General features: G+C 36.9%; 2 protein-coding genes and 1 pseudogene across 4 annotated transcripts; all 3 read left to right on the top strand.

Moving 5' to 3' along the window:
- The first annotated feature begins 268 nt into the window (after nt 1-268).
- LOC122052788 (transmembrane protein 230-like) lies at nt 269-5,677 on the top strand. Of its 3 annotated transcripts, XM_042614513.1 has the most exons (5): nt 280-798; nt 3,916-4,015; nt 4,209-4,877; nt 4,953-5,274; nt 5,371-5,677. In XM_042614513.1, exons 4-5 carry the CDS (start codon nt 5,082-5,084, stop codon nt 5,490-5,492), a joined length of 315 nt encoding a protein of 104 aa, XP_042470447.1. In that variant the 5' UTR covers nt 280-798; nt 3,916-4,015; nt 4,209-4,877; nt 4,953-5,081; the 3' UTR covers nt 5,493-5,677. The 3 variants fall into 3 exon arrangements, with proteins under 3 accessions (XP_042470438.1, XP_042470447.1, XP_042470431.1); XM_042614497.1 differs by lacking the exons at nt 4,953-5,274; nt 5,371-5,677 and having other exon boundaries at nt 287-798; nt 4,209-4,878; XM_042614504.1 differs by lacking the exons at nt 3,916-4,015; nt 4,209-4,877; nt 4,953-5,274; nt 5,371-5,677 and adding an exon at nt 2,815-3,856 and having other exon boundaries at nt 269-798.
- A 2,589-nt stretch (nt 5,678-8,266) lies between these two features.
- LOC122052781 lies at nt 8,267-10,826 on the top strand (annotated as a pseudogene).
- A 975-nt stretch (nt 10,827-11,801) lies between these two features.
- Nucleotides 11,802-12,888, top strand: LOC122046683 (homeobox-leucine zipper protein HOX15-like). The gene is made up of 3 exons (XM_042607520.1): nt 11,802-12,209; nt 12,296-12,375; nt 12,456-12,888. The coding sequence occupies exons 1-3, from the start codon at nt 11,901-11,903 to the stop codon at nt 12,676-12,678; spliced, it is 612 nt and encodes a 203-aa protein (XP_042463454.1). The 5' UTR covers nt 11,802-11,900; the 3' UTR covers nt 12,679-12,888.
- Nucleotides 12,889-23,043: the final 10,155 nt, after the last annotated feature.

Here is a 23,043-nt window from a genome sequence, read left to right as displayed (position 1 = left end):
TTTTCAGACCGACTCGAAAAACTCACGAGCCGATTCGATTCATTTGCGGCCCTAACGCTCATCCCAAAAATCCCTCGTAACGTGCCATCAGATTATAAAAAGGAAATAAATCACAAGGTAAATCACAAATACATGCATTCCGATAAGTAGCATATTTTTTTTTTCTGACAATATACATCCATCGAGAGAATTGATCCTTTATCCTTTGTAATAAAGTTAACATCCTTTAGTCATCTAGTACCTCCGTGGGCGATTGAGTTGAGTAATTTGCCGATTTACATATAAATCGATGTTTTAATTTTTATTTTCTCATTTAATCATAAAAGAGAAAAATACTTGAGCTGATAAGTCGCATAATTCCACTTCAATTCCTCTTCATGACTCGATTTCTCAACGCCGGAACCCTAGCCGGAGCCTCGACGGCCTCGTCCTGCGGCCTCGTCAGCCGATCTCGAGCCTCGGTCGTCCTCAACCTCCGCCGCTTCTCCAGCCGTCCCCAGAAGGTGCAGCTTTTTGAACTGGAGGTCGACGCGGATGGTTCCTCGTCGGAGGTGGAGGTTCTGGGTATGCGCCGACTCGAGGACGCCATCCGTGCCATTATAGTTCGTAGATCTGCTCCCGATTGGCTTCCTTTTGTCCCTGGCTCCTCCTACTGGGTGCCGCCCCGCAGGCGCCACCACGGGCGCCACCGCGGGGTGGTGGAGTTCATCAGCAGTCTCACCAATCCAATGACGGATGAGGAGATGATGTCCTTCACTACCGCTCGTGGCTGGCCCTCTTCTGCCTATTTTGTTGGAGGTCAGGAAACAATCCATTTTCTGTCTCTTATTTCGAACTGGCTCTGATAGATTCGCTGCCTTTGTATTCTAAAGTTCAAGTTTTTGAGGGTGCAGTTGATTCTTGATTAATGTATTGGATTTTTGAGATCCAGTTCATCTTTCTTGGAGTAATTTTATCATTCAAGACCAGGAATTACTGGGTGCAAAAGTTATACATCATTTTATACTTATAAACAACCAAGTTTTTCATAAAAAGACCACACAAGCGGGTTTTGAAGGGAACTGCATAGCAACCACCTATGATCGCATATAGCTTATGTTTTAAGTTATCTTACTTGATTCATTTTTGACCAACTCAATTTGACTTGATATCCCTTTCTATCCTATTGGCAGTTTGAAACCTGTCAAGTCATAAACACTTAGATGGTAATTCTCTGAATACTATTATATATGATCTATACATTGTGTATTGATTATTGTATTTTATGTGTTTTGCGTTATATGGTTGATATATATCATTTTTATGGGAAGCATGAATTAGATGGCATTAATAAATATTTGTTGTTCTATGTATGTTATATTTATCAACCACACCCTCAATATTCCACTTGTGCTATATAATTGACCAGCCTCAAATTACCTGCATAGGTTTTTTGAAACGTTACTAATAAGTGAGACAAATGAGAAAATAACAGCTCTCCAAAATGCACTAGAGGTAAATAAAATTTCCTCAAATTTATGGATTTAAATTTCTTGTGAGATTTTTTTATCTTAGCCTATTAAAATGGAAAAAATTGGATACGTTTCTTAATCAGTTGGGGTTTTTTTTTTCTTAAAAAAATGATAAACCCAGTTAGCCTCATTGATTGGCCCTGGATGATCGGCCCGATCCCAAAGAATTTTCCCACTGACCACCAGGCTAAATTGGAAGTACTCATGGCGGGCGGCCAGAAAGCCCAGCATCCTTTGGTTGCGAGCCTCATTTGGAGAAAAAATTTCTGCAAATTCGTCGTAGCTGGGATCGAATTGTGGGTGCTTGGGTGATAATTTGAATGCCCTGTTGCTGCATTATAGCTCCCGGGGTAGGAATTTTTTTTTTTCTAAAAGAAGTAACAAATGAGTGTTGCAATAAAGCAAAATAATAGATCAACACAATAATGTATTTAACAAAGAATTTTTTAACACACACACACACAAAAACTGAAATAGAAGAATATAATTGTCAAACTACCAAGAAAGGGTTGATTTGCAGACTATAATAAATCTAAAACAATGTTTTAGATAAGATATGTATGTAAATGATAAACACAAAGTACAATGAGCATGCAAAGTAACATATAGTGGCTTGGAGTCACCACGTACAAGATATAGTGGCCACTTTGACATAGTGAAACTTACCATTCTGCACATCAATTGAAACTGGCATGGATTGGCATGAAAAGCTTATCGTTACTAGTCAAAACCATGGTTGTACAAGGAAATTCTGCCCATCATACTTCTTATTCCATATGTCAGTGAAGCTTTTGCTCATTGATGGGCTGTGGGTTTTCCCAAATAAGATGAAGAAGACTTTGCTCATACGAAATAGTGATAAAATTTTAAGATTAGAAAGCTACTCTTGATTATTGTAGAGAAAACATATATAATATAAGAGGAAAATCGGATATCTGTGAATAAAATTGAAATATTAAATTTATGAATTTTGACCAAAATACAAGAATGGAGAAATAATAATTATTAGAATTTGTTTTTTAAATAAGAGTGTTCATTTGATATTTTCAAAATTCTGAAATGACATCCTGTGCTTTTCATTATATTGAGAGGAGTCCCGAGAGAATAAAAACATCTTGAACTCAGAAGTTTAGTAGAGCTTCTGTTAATTTTATATACCCTTTATTCTCTTTTACATAGGTTTATTTCTTTCCACCAACATAGCTACATATTGAACCATATACACCCTCTTTTACATTTTCTTTTATGCATTTTTTATATTGCATCTTACGAATCCTGTATTGTTTTGATGGGTACATATCAGGGCATATAGATATTGCTCATTCCTAGATGGCGAAAATGCAAGGTGGATGGACTTGGCAGAATAAATTTCTTATTACTGTAACTATGCACTAATGAAGAGCATGAGTAACTTCGGTTATATTGTATGGATTTGGAAAATATAGTTCTAGTGTCTCTTGTTTTGCTGCCATCATATGCATGTTAGCTTACAAAAATGTCGGATCTTAAATTCTGAAGTTTTCAAGTTTTGTAAACTTGTCATCCATCTACATGTTGGATAATTGAATGTTTTCTTGATTTATATAAAAACTGTGGGTCCACATCTAATTTCTCTTTTTACACTAAGCTCTCTCTTTTGTTTATTAATGCTAAATTTCCCTTTTTAGTTTATGCCGTTCAACAATTAGTATTACTGAAAGAGGTTTTTTTTATTACTTGGGATTGTTTATATTCTACAACAACAATCAAGTCTTATCCTACTAGGTGTCTTGTTTTTATCTGAGTTTTAATTTTATTTATATTTCCATTATACTTTTATTTGAAGTTTGTATGCTGAAGCATATATTATCCTTTTTACCATTTGGTATATTTTGGGTGTAGTATATATACTTCTCTTATCTATGGGGAACACTGAAAGCTTTCTTTTGCTATGCTATCCATGTGTGAGTTAAATATGTAGGGGGACGAATGATACAACATCCGCATGTGCGTTAAATATGGAGGAGGATGAATGATACAACATCCATGTGTGAGTTAAATATGGGGGAGGATGAATGATGCCACAATATCGAAACCAGACTAACAAACTGATGTACATGCTTCATTGTTTCAAATTTTAGCACTTGAAACTTGTTTAAAGTGATTAACTTTTTAAGATAAATTTTAATTAAATTACAGAAGAAGTCATGATTTAACATTCCTGGAAATATTTCTATTCCAGATACTGGTTTAGCCCTTTGATTGAGCCAATTAATATTCACCTATGCTTTAAAAATTAGTCCAAAGGCAAAAGCTCATAGATTGTTCGACTACTTTAAAAAAGACAATAAAGTGAAGTCTTTATTTACCATAGAACTTGCCTTCGGTTATAATTTAGTATTCATGTACCTTTTGTGAACTACAGGGACATCTCTACATTCAAGAAAGGAGAGCCAAGAGAGGACCAATGTCAAATCAGATGATGAAGAAAGCTAACTGTTACCTCCTAACATTCTTCATCTGAGGTGAGTACTTTTGTTATACATGACGAACCAGAGAACTGCCATGAAATGACTCCTTTTGCATTTATAAATATTGCGTTCGAGTGCAATATATTGATGGAATACCCATTTATTCACTGCCTAAGCTCTATAAATGTGAACTGCAAGTGGCTTGTTCTTAAGGTTCCCAAACTAAATCGTTTTTCTTGTTATGCAGGCTCTCTCCCGTTGATTAGTGTCTATATTCCAATACTGAATCACTCCATTTCCGTTGTTGTAATGCTTAATGAGATGGGAGAAGAAGCTCTTTGGTGCCACCCCCACAATAAAAATACTCCCAGTGGTAAAAATAATGGTAAAATATTTCCAAATGTGATACGTAAGATCTTCTGTGCTTACTCCCGGATGGAACTTTTTCATAGTCATATAATCATTTGTTCGAATCTACTGTACATTATCTATCGTTATAAAACTACCCATTTAGGGATGGTCCAAGATTGTGATTATCAAACTGTGACATCGAAGTTAGATCTCATTGTGGCGTGGTAAAGCAAATACTTAATGTGGATTCGATCTCACTGCGGCAATGACTCGTTGATACTTAAAATTAATTTTAATAGATCAGCATGTACTTTCAAATCGCTGTTTTTTATTATTATCTGTGTTTTTTTTTTTAAATTGGCATTAGATATTCAATTTAATTAATCGATTTGGTCTAATGAAAAATTCAGTCAAAAAAAAAATTGTGGCGTCCTTGTTATTTCCATTAATATATAATTGGACGGATTGACCCATTTGAATTATAGGGGAAGTGAGATCCGGTCAAACCCAAACCTTGACCGGGTCAGATCCATGATCCAATGGACCGATCTAATTCCAATTTCGGGTACGTCGCTGATTTATTAAACCACCCACCCGTTCCGGCCTGCCTCCTTCACCAAGTTTCTCCCCCCCCTTGCAGGAGAAATAGACGACGAGCAGCTCTCCGAATCGCCGTTCACCCCATCAATTGCTTCGCTTCCTCTCTCTCTCTCTCTCTCTGATCTCTCCTTCGAAAACCCTAGTCGATTTGAGGAAGAAGCTCGCGGTCATGGCCTACGTTGATCACGCCTTCTCCATCTCCGACGAGGACATCTTCATGGGAGACACCAGCCGTGCCATCCAGAACCGCCCGCCTGTCAAGGAGATTGCATTCGCCGTATCCCTCCTCGTCTTCGGCTCCGTTTCCATCGTCGTCGGCTTAATCATGGCCGCCAACCGCATCGGCGGCGATCGCGCCCACGGTGAATTTCCTTTTCTTGCTATCATTCTATTTTCTTGTTTTGTTTCAGCTAATTTCTGATCCCTGTGGGCTGGATTTGGCTGGATGGACGGATTAGGGGTTTTCTTTGCGATACTGGGATCGGTGCTGTTCCTGCCAGGGTTTTACTACACGAGGATAGCGTATTACGCGTACCAGGGTTATAAAGGCTTCACCTTTGACAACATTCCTATAGTCTGACTGTGGTTTTTAATCTTTCAATCATGAGAGTTTCGGCTTTGTATGACTTCTTCCCTGTATATATTACTTAATCGAAGCTATAATTGGTCAACTTGATATGTACATACTGCATTAAATCAAAGCCTTTGAAGTGCTTGTTGAACAATCCAAATTAAAAGAAGTAATTTGTTGTCGTTTGGATCGTATGAAATGTTAGTGAAAATTTCATGTATATTGCACTATGTAATTGCTCTTTGACAAATGAAAGTTGTCTCAATTTAGTTTACAATCCTGTTTAGTTTTCTTGACATAAAATGCTTTAGGTGCCTTGTTATTATTTCTCTTCATGTTATCCCTTTTAAATGTGGTTTCTGCAGTTAAAGGTTAGTTCTTTTTGAGCCTCTCAACTAATTTTCGCCTTTACATTGTTTGGACTAGAATCTTTGTGTTATCTAGGGATAAGAAAGGAGAAGATTTATCAATTTCTCTTATTTACTAAGAAGAAAGCAAAGAACACTTGGAGGGAATTTAATTCCATCCAAAATTCTCTATATCTTTCCTGCTCAGATTGTAAGAAATATAGTTTAAAAATTTAAACTGAAAGTCGTTAGTTCTGATATGAGCCTGTATTCTACATTCTTGTGCATGCTTCGTTTGTGCATTGTCTTGTGCAAGAAGATATGTTTTTCCCTCTTTTATTAGTTGATGCCATTCTATTTATGTTCTTCTCCAGGTGTTTGACATAGCCAATATGTTATTCAGACACGAATTGAGATTTTATTGCACTGAAAGAAAACATCAGGTCCATATAATTGTTCAGTGTGTATTGTTCGGTACATTTGTTTTCTCCAATATATTATCAGTTGGGTTGTTTCAACGATAACTTTTGTTTTGCTTGGTGATGCTAGATAAAAAACCAGCATGCCAACATTTGGATTAATGAAATTATTATTTACTTCTCACGTCTCTTTCAAGTTTGAACAATGTATAGTGTCTTCAGTTTTTACCCTTAATTTTTTTTTCTCTGTGTGATTGTGAGTCTATTGAATGATGTGCTTAACTGGTTATTTGTCACTGAAAAGCAAATATCAGCCAAGTAAACTCGATAGTTTTTGCTTTTCAGAGAGATGCAAAGACATTATTTGAGAAAACTTTAATATCAAATTTTATACTCGTTTCATAAATTTTTCATTAGTATTTTCCATTTTCTGTATCCTGGTATTTTAGATTGGCTTGTTAATATTATCATCCTTTTAGAATACAATCGGCCCTTCATAGAAAGAAAGTACATCACTTGGCATCTACGATTTTCTTTCTCCTTGGTATTTGTTCTTTACCTTGCTCCTTAAAGCATGCATTCTTCATCTTGCTTCCCATGACCTATCGAGTGGCTAAGGATGGAATAAGGTTTTTTTTTGCCTGAGAACATGCGTCTATGTCCGTCAGAAGTTGATGTCTATCCATTCTAGCAAATGGGTGGATGAATGATGTTAGTTGTTGGTTAACTGACGGGATATTGGTGAGTGACCGTGGTAAAATTGCTGATTAATGCCAATTAGACATGGAATTATATCATCATGTACTATTTTTTTAAAATATAATAATTTATTAATTTTAAAAATTGGTATTTGGCTTGGTAAACCCCGCAAAGTTTTATAAACTGGTATTAGGTTTAGTTTTAGGTACCCAAATTTGAAAAATATCTAAAACATATACTTAACTTTTATATTTATTAAAAGGTATATTTATTTATTTTTAAAAATATTTTTTTTTCTTTCTCATAAAAAATGATTTAAAAAATAAAATAAAAGCTTTCGGAATAACTTTTGTCTCTTTCCATTCTATGAGCATTCGTAACACCACTAGCACTAAACTGGGCTCATGAAAGTACAATTGATCATAAACTCATGACTAAGAGGTACTAATAGCTCCTAATGATTGGTATAGTTATAATTACGTAGGGGTGGTTATTTAATATTTTAATATGGGTTGGAATTAATTTTTAATGGTATAGAATATTTCATTAGGTACTTTGACTTTTACATGTAAAGGACTTGTTAAGGTAAAATATTTTCATAATTATCTGTCTCTGATTCTAGAGCAACTGAAAAAACATTATCACTTATTACTCAGAGATAGTAATTATAAAATTATAAATCACCCTCAGCGGCTCCGAAATTATAACAGTGGTGTAGTAAGCTCATCTATGTATGAGTCATATTTTCACGGACAATTATGGCTCAGTAATGATTTTGATGTCGGTTGTGATCACTTGACTATTAGACAAATATAAAGTTTATTTGCCCCTAAGATAGGGTGCATCAACAATGATATTTTCCTTCTTCGAGTTAGTTTAGAAATAGATTGTTGAAGGTGCTGAGATGAATAAATTAAATCATTTTTTACCACATCAATAATAATATTTCAATGATTCTACGTATTCCTGGTTCAATTCCGAACTACGGGCCAAGTCAGTTAATATAAGAATTAATTAGTTTGCAAATTTAAAAAATTGAATTATCAAAATAATAATTATAATAATAAAGCCTATTTTCAAGATTAATTGAATAAATTTGGATCGGGCGGCTGTGATTTCACAACACTGAGCTTGCGGTGCGGGCTGTGGGCGCAAATGATCGCGCTTTCCCTAATTTCTTTAACGATTTTATTATTTTTTGTCAATAAAGAAAAATGGTAAATCGGTGTGTTTTTAGTAAATATTAAAGTTATGTGCGTGTTTTTGGTTATTTTTGTAAAGTAGGGTACGGTAAATTAACGTTTTCACAATCTACCTTTAATTAAATTTGATTCGCCTCAAGCCAATTTGCGTCCAGAATCGGGAATCGGGGAGGCGTAGCTTAGCGATCAGGACTATGGCAGCGATCGGCTGGCGGATAGGAGTGATGGCACTGGCGGCGCTCTCGGTGGTGGCTCTCCTCGTCTTATCGGACGCTTCCGACGCCAAAAAATTTTCTTTTATCAAGAAGACCGTCAAGAAGCACGACGTTGTCATCTTCTCCAAGTCTTACTGCCCGTAAATTCATCTCTCACTTGTTCCCTCGAAACCCTAATTTGTGGCATGAAGCTAATTGCTTTGCCCTATGTGTTGTACGGTGTGGGATGTTTCTTCATGATCGATGATTACTTTTTTTATTTTAAAAAAAAACTTTTTACATAGAAGTCTTGTTATTTGCTCTTGAATATTGCTATTTCTTACTCAGTTTCTTGTTCATTTGAGCTTTTTATATGTTGATTTACTAGAAACGGTGATTCATGATCTAGGGCTTGCAATTGGGGCTAGTCGTCATCCTCAGTAAGCTTATTTTGGATGCCGCAATTGTAATTTGTTATAGTGGTAAAAAAAAAAAAATTGCTTTCATGAATATTAGCATGCGTTCTGGATGCTTGATTAGGTTTTCGCCAATGACGGGTTAGGGAGTTTTACATCGATATGTACATCTAGACACTATGCGTTTATTTATCTAAATGTCAGATTCCAACAAGGGGAGTTCACTGAAGCTACTTATGAGTTAACAGTTAAGACTTCTTTGTTTTTAATGACTTGTGTACCTGCTGGAACTTGATCTTATGCTATTCGTTGTTCAAATTAGATATTGATGTCAATGTGCCTTTTTAGCAAGTTAACATAGCAGTTAGCTGAAAACTGTTGGTTGATATTTTTTAGAATGCCTAGAATTCAAATATAATTGTTAAAATTGGAATATCATGACCCAACTAAATTTCCAGCTATATTTTCCTGACCATATTTTGTGTTTGTAAGATGTCTCTTATCAATCTTAAGGCTCATAATCTACTAAGTTGATGTCTTGGTTGGTTGTGGGAAACTGACCTATTGATTAGCATTGTGATTATGAAGTATTAACTGAATCATTTACAAAGCTTTCAGCATGGTTATTATGCCCAGAAAAAATGATTTTAACATTCTTTATAAGTGTAATGCTTCAATATAGTTTTCTTGTGAAATTATGGGATCACAGTAGTATAAATGCAGTAAAGATGCCATGGATTGGAATGCAATAGTTAGTTAGCTACTTCCCTCAATGTGATGTTAGTTTCAGAGACTCATGGATTTAGTTTACCACTGACATACTTTCCTGTTTGCATTTTGGTTTGCAGGTACTGCAGAAGAGCAAAAGGTGTTTTTAAGGAACTGGGAAAGGATCCTTTTGTTGTGGAGTTGGATCAAAGAGGTTTGCTCATTAACTTTCATCTCTTAACTTTACCTTTTTGTTAACATTTACTCATCTATGCCCTACTATATGATAAATTAGGTATTCATGAAATTAGAAGGTACATATAGTTCTATATGAGGAAAATGGGACCGGGATTCAAATATTGTACACTAAAGAAATCCACACATTTATGCCTCAAAACCACAATGGGACCATCTAGCAAAATATAAAATGCATAAGAAAATGTTAGGTGGTCAAAAAAGTTCAAATTCAATCATTCCTTTTACATTTTAAAACTCATTTATTTTGAATCTCAATGAATGATACCAGCAAGATTTGTTGATTATTTTTATTAAATATAACGTGTGTGTTTTTCTTTACACCACAAGTCTCGTACACTTTCCAAAACAATGACTAGATTGTTAGGTTGTTTCTTTTGCAGTTTGTTAGGTGCTTTTCTCTTTTGAAAAACAATCTGTGTCACGAGTGCCATTCACTCATACTTTTGCAATCAAAGCACAGACCAAATGTTCAGACTTGCCCAAGAAGGATGTATGCTCAGCCTTTCTTGGACCCAAAGTTAGAGAGAATAAGCTTTTGCAATTTGCACTCCCTATCCTTTTTTGAGTTTGCATTGATGCTTTGCACATATTAGCTAATCACAAATGGGAGCAATCCCAATGTTTCACTTTTTACCTTCTTTAGTTTGCCACTTACTATTGTAGCTACTAACAGATGATGGCCCTGAGATCCAAGATGCCTTGTCTGAGTTTATTGGTAGGCGTACCGTGCCTCAAGTCAAGTGTTCATCCATGGGAAGCATTTAGGCGGTTCTGATGGTAAATACGCTCATTTACCTTTGTTTATAATTTACATCAGTCAACATATGATTTGTTTTCTCATTTACATTCGAATCGCGGTTCTTAATGCTTTTCAGATACTGTCGAGGCATATGAAAGTGGAAAGCTTCAGACTCTTCTAGGTATTGACACAAAAGAAGATCTTAAATGAGAACGTGGATCAATGTTCCGACGTTAGTTAATCAGGACTCGGATGTTCTAAGGCTTTTTGAATTTAAGGATCGATGCCCTTGTGATCTTATGAATGATAAAAACCTTGACTGCTATTCAATAATTCTTCTTTTTAACATTTTACACTTTTATATTTGTTATCTCTGGACAAGTTGTCAGGGGGTGTAAACACTTTAAAGTTTAGCTTGAAAAATTGCGTTCGTGGTTATTTGAATGCTCAACTTCAGCTGGGAAGCTGAAATTCAAATTGTTAAATGAACCTTATTTTTTTTGTCATAAATTTATAGAATACTCTAAATTAATTTTAAAGAAATAAATACCAGTTCCTTCTCTTCCAACTCCCCAGCCATTCCAATTTTAAAGAAGATCCATCCATCCTTATCCTTCTTCAGGAAGTCAATGGCCGAGTTGACTAAATTCTTCCCTAAAAGATTTGGTCAACCGTCATCAATTCATTCCCATATTTTTCCAACAACCCAATATCCCTACTCCGCTCACCTTTTTGCTAATGCCTCTGTCCCACATTCCTTCTCAAATCTCAACTTTGGCATTTATATTTTGAAAAGAGCTGCCTAAAAAAGTTAAATTGGAATATAAAATGCCACCTCCCAAACTTAAAAATTCTCGGTTAGCAAGGCCAAATTCGGATCTTTGCTCTGAATAAAACGAGTAACATGTTAATGACACCATTAAGAGCTAATTAATCCATCACTAACCTCATGTAACTTAGTATAGAAGTCAAAACTTTGGTGCCTGCCGTAGCCAATGCTACCTGTTGAAGTCAAACACGTCTCACTGGCCACTAGGAGGTTGGAGATACCAAAGTGATAGGGCTGGATTGCGTAAGGTACCATTTTTCCTTTGTTATTTTCCTTCTTCTATATCATGAACGAGGTAGACCAGTCCCTTGGGATGGACAGTCCCTTAGGATTCTCATACAATATGTTTATGGTATCCAAATCACTCTGATATCGAGTCATTCAGGATCCATCTACAAAGGGTGACGGGGGCAGTCCCTTAGGAAACTGCAGTGGAGACTTTAATGAGGACCGTTGACCTTTGATTTCATTTCCGACCAAGTAACTTACCTTCTCAAAAGCTCCCCCAATGAAATAATAATTATTATTCCAACGCTTTGCTCTCTATATTAAACCGCAACGACGAGCTCACCTCTCCCTCTCCCTCTCCCTCTCCCTCTAACCATCATGCGAGTGGATGATGGATGCAACACCAACCTCGCCCTCTCACTGGGCGGAGGCGAGTTCAAGTCTAACAGGCGCCATGGCCGCGAAGAGACGCCGCCCAATAATCGCTTCGCCCTGTTTCCACGCCAACAGGTCGGAGAGGGAGATGATCGAGTCAGAAAACGGCTGCGCAGCCCGTCGAGGTCAGAGGACAGTGAAGCCGCGGAGGCCGGCGATGCTAAAGAAGCGCGGAGAAAGAAGCTAAGGCTCAACAAAGAACAACTAGCGTTCCTTGAAGACAGCTTCACTGAGCACAGCACCCTCAACCTGGTCAGTACCTGCGTAGTAACTTTGTTGCCTGTGTTGGATATCAATTAGGTTAATCAGACTAAAGATGATGATCGACATGTTGGCAGAGACAAAAGCAAGAACTGGCCAGTCAGCTAAAGATACAACCAAGGCAAGTGGAAGTCTGGTTCCAGAACAGAAGAGCAAGGTATATATACTTCTCTGTAATTAAACATGGTGTCCTTGAGAAGGCAACTTAATTAGAGCATCGATTTATGCATGATGCAGGACGAAGTTGAAGCAAACAGAGGGGGAATACAAATCCCTGAAGCAACGGTGCGAGAATCTAAGCGAAGAGAATCAAAAGCTTATGGAGGAGATACAGGAGCTGAGGAGCAGAAATAGTGCACTGGCAATGTGCCCGTCGTGCGGGCAGAGGGCCGCCGCATCGCATGGCTTCTGTGTGAAGAAGGAACAGAATTCTCGGAGTCTCTACATCGCCGGCGGCTAGCAGCTGCCTGCATGTAGAACTAGAAGAAGCTTTGAGGCAAAAGAAATTAAATTAATGCTTTCTTCTTTTTCTTTTTTTTTTAGAAGCATAAAGGCTTGTCGATCGGGGATGAACAATTCGTCAAAAAATAATATGTTCATATTACAGTCCGAATTAGTGTAAATTTGACCAGATTTAAGATTTCTCACCAGTTCAACCTGAATAATTCTGATTTCCAAGACACCCTAGAAATGGAGTAGGTGAAACTTACAAGAACAGTGACTCCCCAGGACAAAGAAGAGCCATTTCTATTTATTTAGATTCAATTCTTTTTGCAGGAACGATTAAACTAGTCAACTCGATCGCACTTTACAAATGATTAAAAGCAAGCGGTAATGTGAAAGAATAGAGGAGTAGAAACTCAAACAAATCAAGCAAGATTAATTACATGGAGAATGACTGGAATGACAACTTAGTTTCTCCTACTACGAATCTAGACGTCCAGCCAAAAAAAAGTCACCATTCAACTATTTTGCTACAAGATATTCATACGGCAAATCTCATTTAATGAACAAATAGATGGTTAATTTGAGCAAGATGAAGTCAAAGGCTAACAAATGAGACAAAAGTGTTGAATTCTGCCACATAACAAAAGAAAAATATGGCCGAGAATAAAGTAATCAGAGGTAGGTGCCAGAACACAAGAATATACACGATGAGTTCAAACTCCAGTGAGAATATTTTGACAAAGCTCGCCTCATCAAGCAGTATATATATTAAGGTATTTGACATCGAGCAGCAGAAAATAATGGTCTTTCAGTGTCATCATCGTAGAAACTTTGCCAGCCAAATCTTGGACACCGTATGGCAGGCAGGCACTGAATTAATTATTAGTATTCTGAAGGTTCTCGTATGGAAAATAATGCAACAAGTAAAGTAAAGCTGAAGTGTCGGCTAGAAAACCGTTCCATTTGTATTGCAGAGACCAAACAAGCATATTGATTAGCTGCTGCAGAAACTGAAGACCAAAATAATTTTCGCTACTAAAACAAAAGAAATCAATGCTGGGGTTACAAGAACTCAATGTTCCTTCGTTGGTAAAAGTCACGTTGTTGAATGGATTAGCAGTAGGACGGTAATGAACTAAAAATAAATTTAGTATTGGATTTTGATAAAAATTTATTTATTTTCGTTTAATATATATCAGATTAATTAAATAAATAAATTTGAACAGTTTATTAAATAAAAGAAATAAACTTGAATATATATATATGCTTAACTTGTTAATATTTGTGAATAATATTCTAAATAATATTTATAAATAATGTTCATGAATTATGATATCATTAATAAAACTTTTATCAATAGGCTAAATAAAAAATAACTAGCTAGTAATTTTGAATTATCAAATTCAATAATCAATCAAACAAATAAAAATTTCAAACAATCATAAAAGCTTGAATTGAAAGCTCGATAATATTTAAACGAACCAAGCTCGAACCGAGCTTAAGCCAAGCTTGAATTGAGAGCTCGATAACATTTAAATGAACGGAGTTTAAGGCAAGCTTCAAACAAGCTCAAGTGCCCTCAGGATGTAGCGCAGACAGTGGACGCATATTATCTCTGGCGTAATGTCCAAGGGTAGATTTTTAAGAACTAACGATCTGGGATCAGGGGCAAATCCAAGGGGCGGCATCGGCAGTCACCCCCCTTGCCGACAGTACAACCCATAGTATTATGGGGCTCCACTAGTGGAGATAGAGGATATCGTCTGTTGTTCAGATCACGATCGTCCCTCCATGCTTAAATTCCTAGATCCGTCACTGTTTGAGATTTATCCCACCATGCGCCTATGACTTATGTACTTGTATTTATCTTTTTCTATATCCATGGGATCGACATCAAGGGCGATAAAGTAGCATATTTACTTTCTTTGTTTTTTCAAATATCTCACCGCTCGATTCAACTTTGACTTATTTACCTCTCTAATCAGCAGTGATCCAACAGTTAGGGGCTACTTGTTTGGGAGGTTTGGAATAGGAATGGAATGAAACTTGTGCTTTGTTTGGGGAAATGAAGATGGGACCCACGCATTCATTCCTCTAAATAGAGGAATGAGTCATTCCTGAGTAATATGAGGGGTATGAATATTATTCCCATTTCATTAATATTTGTAATCATTTCCATATCTTTTTTATTCCCTTACCCTACCCTTAGATCTAATTAACTAGCTTGACAATGATGTGGACTTTGTCAAACCCGACGGACCTTTTTGATTATTGAAATATTCTTAATCTCGTCGATGATCGAGCTATTATTATTATTATTTTTTTTTGGATATAGACGTACTCAAAAATAAGAAACTTCTAATTAAGATTATATTGTACCGCTTAGATATTTAATATTTTTGGTCAATCGTCTTCTAAAATAAAACAACCTTCCAATACCACAACATTCCAAATCTCACTGTTAAAACACAAGAGGGGAGAGAAAGAGAGTTTGAGAGGAAAATTTATAATTTAGAAATTGAATTGAGTAATTTGAATAAAAAAGTGAAAAGGTTCATCAAAAGTCAAAGAGTTTTTTTCTAAAATATAAAAAATATAAGGTATATCTTTTAAAATATTATTATGTAATAAATAATCAATTACAATCGTATATAATTTAAATGATTATCTTTAGCCGACTATTTAAGCAGGCTTTATTTGGGCCGGGCGAGAGGAAGCCCGACCAACCAGCAAAATCTGATAACAAACTGCAGATTTAAGCGGGCTTTTCTTAATGGAACTTTTTTATTAATCAATTAATTTTTTAATTAATCAATTAATTAATATATTTATTAATTAATTTTGATTCATTGATTAATTCATTTACAGTTGAATTTTAAAAATTAATTTTTCCTTAGGATGATATATTTCATGTAAAAATAAGCTGACAAAAGACAAAAGACAAATGAGAGATGACAACGTGCTGATCTTGATACTAAAATGTCACCCAAACTAATGCATGGATCTACATGTGTCATATATTTTTCCTAACCCTACGTTATTCTTGCTAACGATTTCTTAATACAAGGTTTTAAATTACTTATCGGTGCTAATTGAAAGCATAACACATACAGTAAGAAAAAAATAATTAATTAAACTGAATAAACCCACATAAATTTTTCATCTACTATTAAAATAAATTATAAAAAAATACTTATATCAAAGGATTTAAAAATTAAGCATCCCTTCAATATATGATGATAAAATTAAATATTTCTTTTAAATATTTATAATTTTTATATTTACATCATCAATTAAATATCTCCAATTCATTATCGTGGATGCGCTGGGAAGACTGAAGTGGACTCGTTCCGCTACGGTCGGCTTAGACAGCTCACCAGTAATTGGCACCTAATTAGCTACAACTTACACTAACTCCAACCAAACCGATTCATTCAAATGCAAAATTTTATGGTGGAAGGCTGCACATCTACTGAGTCACCTTTGCTCAACAAAGTCAGGGAGCGATATCAGTAGTGTTTTTCTACTCCTTGATTAAAATCCTTCGCGAGGGATGTGCTCACCTACGCGGGGGTCGACGCAGCGGTGAGCCACTTCAGGTGGTGTTCTATAGTGATCCTATCGGAAATTAAGGGGAAAAGATGGGACACTGGACATAAAATTTTGATATGAGAACTGCTTTTCCCACTCCCGTTGACACCCTCCCCTCTCCGGGCCCATCATAAAATTCAATGATATTTACCATTCTATCCTTTTCCTTATTCCTCTCATTCACGTTTCTTTTATTTAATTTTTTTAAGTTTTATTTTTTAACTAATTTTAGTTTTTATCAGTTTTACTTTTTAATAATTTTTTGTATTTTTATTGAGTGGCAGTGCTTTTCCTATCTCCATGTTTTATTTTGTTTTGTTTTTTTTATTATTTTTTGTTTTTTTAATCAGTTTTTTTTATAATTTTAATTCTTTTTAATTTTTTTATTATATATTTATAATCTTTTATTTATTTCGCACACACTCCCTTCCCAGTCCCATCATATTATTTACCTTTATATCATTTTTTAAAGTATTTTTTCGACAAAAAAAGTCATGCTTTTTTTATATTCGTAATATGAAATTGGATCTTTTGTCCCCAATTTTCTCTGTCCTCCTATCATATTCGTCGCCTCAAGCCCATTACCAGCGGCCTCTGGTCGTCGCCTCGACCAGAACTATTCCCTAGGGGAAGGTGAACACCCGGGGGTCGCTATTAGGACGATCAATGTCGAAATTCTGTTGAATTTAAGCAGGGACTCATATCGTCGACAAAGGAAAGTTTACTCAAATCCGGTCGAATTTAGGGATTGATCGCATCGATGGCGACCGTATTCACCTTCCCCCTAGGATATAGTTTTAATCGGGGTGGTGACCGAATGCCGCCAGCGGTGCCATCGACGATGGACTGGGGTAATGAGTGGGACACGGGGACAGGTGATATTGAGATAGAGGATTCGATATCTTATAATTTTTGTATTTTTTTTAATAATAAATTTTAGGAGTTATTATTTATAAAAAATTTGAAAGTAAAATATGGATAAAAAATAAAAAAAAATTATGAAAAAATAATAAACAAAATTTATTTTAAAAAATAAAACTAAGGAAGTAAATAAAATTGAAAAAAATAAACGGTAAACTAAAGAAAGTAAATAAAATTGGAAAACCCTAAACGGTAAACTAAAGAAAGTAAATAAAATTGGAAAAATAAAACTAAGGAAGTAAATAAAATTGAAAACCCTAAACGGTAAACTAAAGAAAGTAAATAAAATTAGAAAACTAACAAATAACTTGTTATTTTAAAGTAAGGGGCAAAAAAGTCATTTAACAAGGGAGAGAGAGGGGGATGGGCTGTCAGAGGGGGTGGGAAAAGCAAATTACTTTTGATATTAACTGAGTGACTCGTAGTTAAAAAAAAATAATTCCGAACGATTCTACGTGTTAAAAAGAATATCAACAACTAGATCAGGAAAGAAATTCGTGGCATAGGTACTATGACACTAAACTCGATGATCAAATTTAAGACAATGAACAGTAAAACGAATAGTAGTTATGAATACGTAAAATCGCATAGCCTCATTGTGTCGGTAGATAGAGATCCTCTTTTAAAGTGTTACTATTTATTTATGCACAAATCTTAAAGCATTTAAAAAAAAAGGATAAACCATATAGATACTTTGACACATTTTTCAAAATAAATATGCAATCTCTACGTTTGACAGGGTGGAAGCTTTTAGTATACAGCTTATATATGGAATATTCTCTGTCATCTGTGACACAACGTCTAAAAGAAATGTAAGATCGTTGGATTGAAAGAGATCGGTTCCTCTGGTCCACTTTTTGTGGACCAGGGGATGGTCCACAATGTCATGATTTGGTCGCAATTGGTTGCGACCCTTCCTTGATTCACCTTTCCATCCAGGTTATAGTTTGAGTTGGGGTGGGCGGCCGAAGGCCTCCCTCGCTCGATGCCTGACAGTCTGGCCACCTGCCCACTGCCGGCGGCCTCTAGTTGCCCACCCTAACCCAAACTATAACCTAGATGAGAAGGTGAATCGAGGGAGATATTGCACTCAATTATGTCCTAATTGCGTCTACGATCCGGCCGCAATTGCATTGTGGATCATCCCCTGATCACAAAAAGTGGATCAGACGATCCTTGCGAGGCCCTTAATATGCTTAGTCGACAAACCAACCGAGTCCCTCTTGTAGTACGATCGACTATCACATGCAAGAGCAACCAGGTCGGATTTAAGGATATTGTTAGGGACTCATCCTTCACTCGACCTCTTCGTTTGGCCTCAAAGTTCGGTCGGCCCAAGTGTCCAATTTGTCCAGTCAGACCATTGGTCCGATCGGATAGATTACTCAGTCGAAATAGTTAACTGTGCTATCCTCAAGTGATGAAGAGGACTTGACTCTTGATGGTACTGATTCGGTTTAGAGTTTCATCAATACTGAGGGGCTCAGGGTCTGACTGACCCAAAGGTCTAGTTGGATGACCTCTTGGTCGGGACGATTATCTGCGCTGACCTTGAGTATTGTGTTATGACCGAAAAGTAGCTAGAGGGGGGGGGGGGGGGGGGAATAGCTCGTCACGTGCTCGTGTGCTTGGCGTTGTTTGTTTCTTCAAAGATGCAGCGGAAATATACAAGAAACAAAAACATACAACGCTAACACTTGGGATTTTACTTGGTATCCACCTCACAAGAGGTGACTAGTCCAAGGATCCACGCACACACACACACCTCCACTAATAAACATTCCTTTTCGGTAACTACTGAAGGCGGAGAAGCTCTACAAGTTCACACTACAAGAAGAAAGGGAAGGGATACACAAATACAAGCAAAAGCTTACAATGATTATAGAAACTCTAACCCTAGCTTTCTTCTTCAGTTGTAGATCCGCCTCTTGACTTGGAAAACCTCCAAGAACCTTCAAGAACTGGCGATCTGATCTTTGTGGAGAAGCTGTGGAAGCGCTGAAGTGATCTGAGATGAATCGGTGAAGTTACTACTGAAGAAGACGCACGCCAACGGCCTTTATCTGCGCCAACGGTCGGATCCCGATCGATTGGATTGCTCCCAATCGATCGGGGAGGCTTTGGATCGATCCACGGATCGATCCAGAGTGCCTCTGTGCTCTGGATCGATCGATCCAGGGCTTATCGCGACATACAGCACCTTCCCAATCGATCCACTGATCGATTGGGACCTCTGGATCGATCGGCTGATCGATCCAGAGGCATTCTGTGCGCTCGCGACTTCCTCCCAATCGATCCACTGATCGATTGGGATGAAGGCTTCTCGCAGGGACACCCCAATCGATCGGCTGATCGATTCGGCTTCTGATTTTTGCTCAAAACCAAGTCCCAAGCCTCCCAAACAAACATCCGGTCAACTTTGATATGTTGGTTCATCATGCCTAGCATCCGGTCACCCTTGACCTGCTATGACTCCCTCACCAAGTGTCCGGTCACTCCCTTTGACCCACTTAGACTTTTCTTCATCTTGCCAAGTATCCGGTCACTACCTTGACCTACTTGGACTTTCTCCAGATGTCTGGTCAACCTTGACCCATCTGGATCTCTCCGTGCCAAGTATCCAGTCAATCCTTTGACCTACTTGGACTTTCACCAGATGTCTGGTCAACCTTGACCCATCTGGATTTCCCTTGCCTGGCTTCACTCACCAGAACTTTCCATCTGCCTAGCTTCACTCACTAGGACTTTCACCTGGCTTCACTTACCAGGTTTTTCTCTCTGCCTAGCTTCACTCACTAGGTCTTTCACTTGGCTTCACTCACCAGGATTTTCCTTCTGCCTAGCTTCACTCACTAGGACTTTCCGACTGCCTAGCTTTACTCACTAGGACTTTCACCTGGCTTCACTCACCAGGATTTTCTCTCTGCCTAGCTTCACTCACTAGGTCTTTCACCTGGCTTCACTCACCAGGATTTTCCTTTTGCCTAACATCCCAGTCAAGTATCTGGTCATCCTTGACCTACTTGACTCTTCTTCAATCAACCTGATCAGACCCTGATCAGAAGGGAATTGCACCATACAATCTCCCCAAATGAACAACTGCACCTACACTTGTCCATATCATCGAAGTCTCGTATTGTCAAACATTGAAACCCAAACCAAGACTCAAGCTTGGTCAACCAGGTCAACCTTGACCTAAAGGATGTTGTACCAACAATCTCCCCCTTTTTGATGTTTGACAATACCATGACTTCCACTTACAATACCACATGTAAGTTAGGCTAATCTCATAGCCTAAGCCTTCTTCATGCCACTAGGTAATGAACACATAGGTTAAGCTCTTCATTTTCCCCCTAAGAGGGCAAACTCCCTCTTAGATAATGAAAGCCTAACTTACCCCCTTTGATAAGTCCTTTCATTCTCCCCCTATTGGCACACATCAAACCATGCCCCATTTTTGGGCACACATCAACAAATTCACTTGTTGAAAACTCTCCCCCTGAAGAGTTGCTCATCGTTGTTTACAACTTCACTCGTTGTGATCAACACGATAATGAAGGTCCCATACCCTTCATTATCCTTAACCCTACATTCTCCCCCAATATAGGCAAATGCCCATCCTTGAGCATTATCCACTTGAAACCACTTGAACAATGAGAATATCCACTCCCCATTAAAGTTCAAATGCTCAACCTTGAGCATGTTCTTAACGGAAGGTTAACCACCTTCCAAGGTTCATGAAAAATAATTTTCATGTCTTTAAAGAGTCCCTCCCCTTAAAGACATGGTGGTAACTTCTGTCATTGCACCAACAATGACTTGGAATCCCTAAAACTTTAGGAAACCCAATTTTAGAAGTTTTGAGGTTCAAATATTCAAAATTTGAAACAAACCTTAATCTAAACTTCAACTTAGCCTTCCTTAACCAATCCATCCTTGTTTTCCATATGAAAACACCCTTTTTATGTATACAAATGTATTTCCAGGAGTTTGGAATGGTTACCTAGACTAAAATAGGTTCAAAGATGCTGAAATCAGGCCTTCCCAGCCAAAATCAGCAACTTGGATCGATTGGAGTTGGGTTCCAATCGATTGAACCTTTCTGAATCGATCCACTGATCGATTCAGGAGGACTGGATCGATCGGTGGATCGATCCAGGAAGCTTCTGTTCTCGAGAAGCTTGCTCTCAATCGATCGCCCGATCGATTGAGACCATTCAATCGATCGGGTGATCGATTGAGGTCTGATAGTTGCTGAAATTCACTTTCTGTGAATTTCAGAAGCCCCTAGAAAAATCTACAAAATTTCAAAAATCGTAAAAATTTGTGTAGACATTATTTAGGGTATATACTATCAAGGAAAAATAGTTTTCTAAGAAAATACTTCATATTTTCAAAGATTGACACAAACTTGAAACCTTGCAAAAATTTTAGTGTTTTCTTCAAGTTTGTGTCTAACTATTCAATGGTGATTACTCTCAAAAGATAGCCTTCACCAAGGTTTTCCAAAATTATTTTAAAAACATTTTCAAAACCAATATCCCACCATATTCCTTGGGCTTAATGCACATGACTTGTACATTAGCTTTCCCAATGATGGGAAAACACATAACTATGTGTTTTGATGAACTTAAAACTCAAAAGAATGCACTAAATCAACATCTTGAGTTTTGTTCATTATCCTAATATCTCACTTGTATCTAATGTGCACTAAAACACATACAAGTCATCTTATTGGTCTTTGTGAGATGTAAAGTTTGGTTTTGCCCTAATCTAGGGATCATGCATATCTATCTAGACATTTTGTGGATATTGAACATCCACTTAGGATGTTACTTGTTAATACCACTTGTTGACAACACTTGTTGATAAATGCCATTTGTCCTTGCTTTTAAGGAATTAAACATAATGCATGATAATGTTATGACATACATCAAAATGAAATAGCTTTCAAAAGAAAGATTCCTACAATTACATGATGTATGTATGACATGACATGGTATTTTTGTATTTTTCATAATAAGTCATGAATGAAACATACAAAATTAAATATGGTGTCATGGCATGTGATGGGCAAACATAACATGGCAATGTTTAGCATAAATAAAATTACCTAGATGACCTATCTAAGTATCCTTAATCTTAGCTAACTTAAAAATTAAACCTAGATTGCCCAAAAGTGCTTCAAGAAAATGCCAAAACCGAAATTGGCATTTTCAATTCTCCTGATTAATTTATGCCAATTTAAATTAGGCTTATTTCTCAAATGTTGGCATATTTCGTTCTTCCACAAGAGTAACACTTTAAATTTAAGGCTTAAATTGCCTTAAATTTTCTAAGAACATACCAAAATCCCAACTTGGTAGTTCTTATGATTTTCCCAATATGTGTCATTTTAAGATAAAATCAAAACTTCTCAAATTTGGCACATTTTACTCTTTCAAAGAGTAAATCATAAATCCATTTCATTTTCAAAGGTTAATAATAACCTTGAAAATGCTCCTTGAGTGTCAATTTCTTCAAAGTTGGGTTAACTACCCTTCTTCTTAGAGTTGACACTCTCTAACCCATTTATGGGGTAGAGAAAATGCTCGTAGGAACCCAACACCTATTGGTACTCCTTGGATGCTCTAGGTATTCACTAGGGATAACTTCCCTAGTTACCTTTCTAGTGACCTTGTTTGGCTTCTTAGAGGCCTTGGTCACCTTTTCTAGGTCAACTTTAGGGATTGCTTCCCTTATAACATTGTGTGTGACTTTCTTAGACTTCTTAGAAGCCTTAGTCACATTTATTGCAAAAATACTCGTAGGGATGACCTCCCTAGTATTTTTGGCTTGCCCTCTAGACTTAGGGTTGATTCCATAA

This window comes from Zingiber officinale, chromosome 1B, assembly GCF_018446385.1.
Source record: "Zingiber officinale cultivar Zhangliang chromosome 1B, Zo_v1.1, whole genome shotgun sequence".
NCBI classification, from domain to species: domain Eukaryota; kingdom Viridiplantae; phylum Streptophyta; class Magnoliopsida; order Zingiberales; family Zingiberaceae; genus Zingiber; species Zingiber officinale.
Note: the sequence above shows the minus strand (reverse complement) of the source record. Positions and strands in the feature narration are given on the sequence as shown.

Excerpts from the sequence above, each read along its gene's own strand:
- LOC122052788 (XM_042614497.1), top strand. The coding sequence starts at position 378 with ATGACTCGATTTCTCAACGCCGGAACCCTAGCCGGAGCCTCGACGGCC. Across the intron at positions 799-3,915 it reads TTCTGCCTATTTTGTTGGAG|GGACATCTCTACATTCAAGA; the intron begins GTCAGGAAACAA and ends TGTGAACTACAG.
- LOC122046683 (XM_042607520.1), top strand. The coding sequence starts at position 11,901 with ATGCGAGTGGATGATGGATGCAACACCAACCTCGCCCTCTCACTGGGC. Across the intron at positions 12,210-12,295 it reads AGCACAGCACCCTCAACCTG|AGACAAAAGCAAGAACTGGC; the intron begins GTCAGTACCTGC and ends ACATGTTGGCAG. Across the intron at positions 12,376-12,455 it reads TTCCAGAACAGAAGAGCAAG|GACGAAGTTGAAGCAAACAG; the intron begins GTATATATACTT and ends TGCATGATGCAG.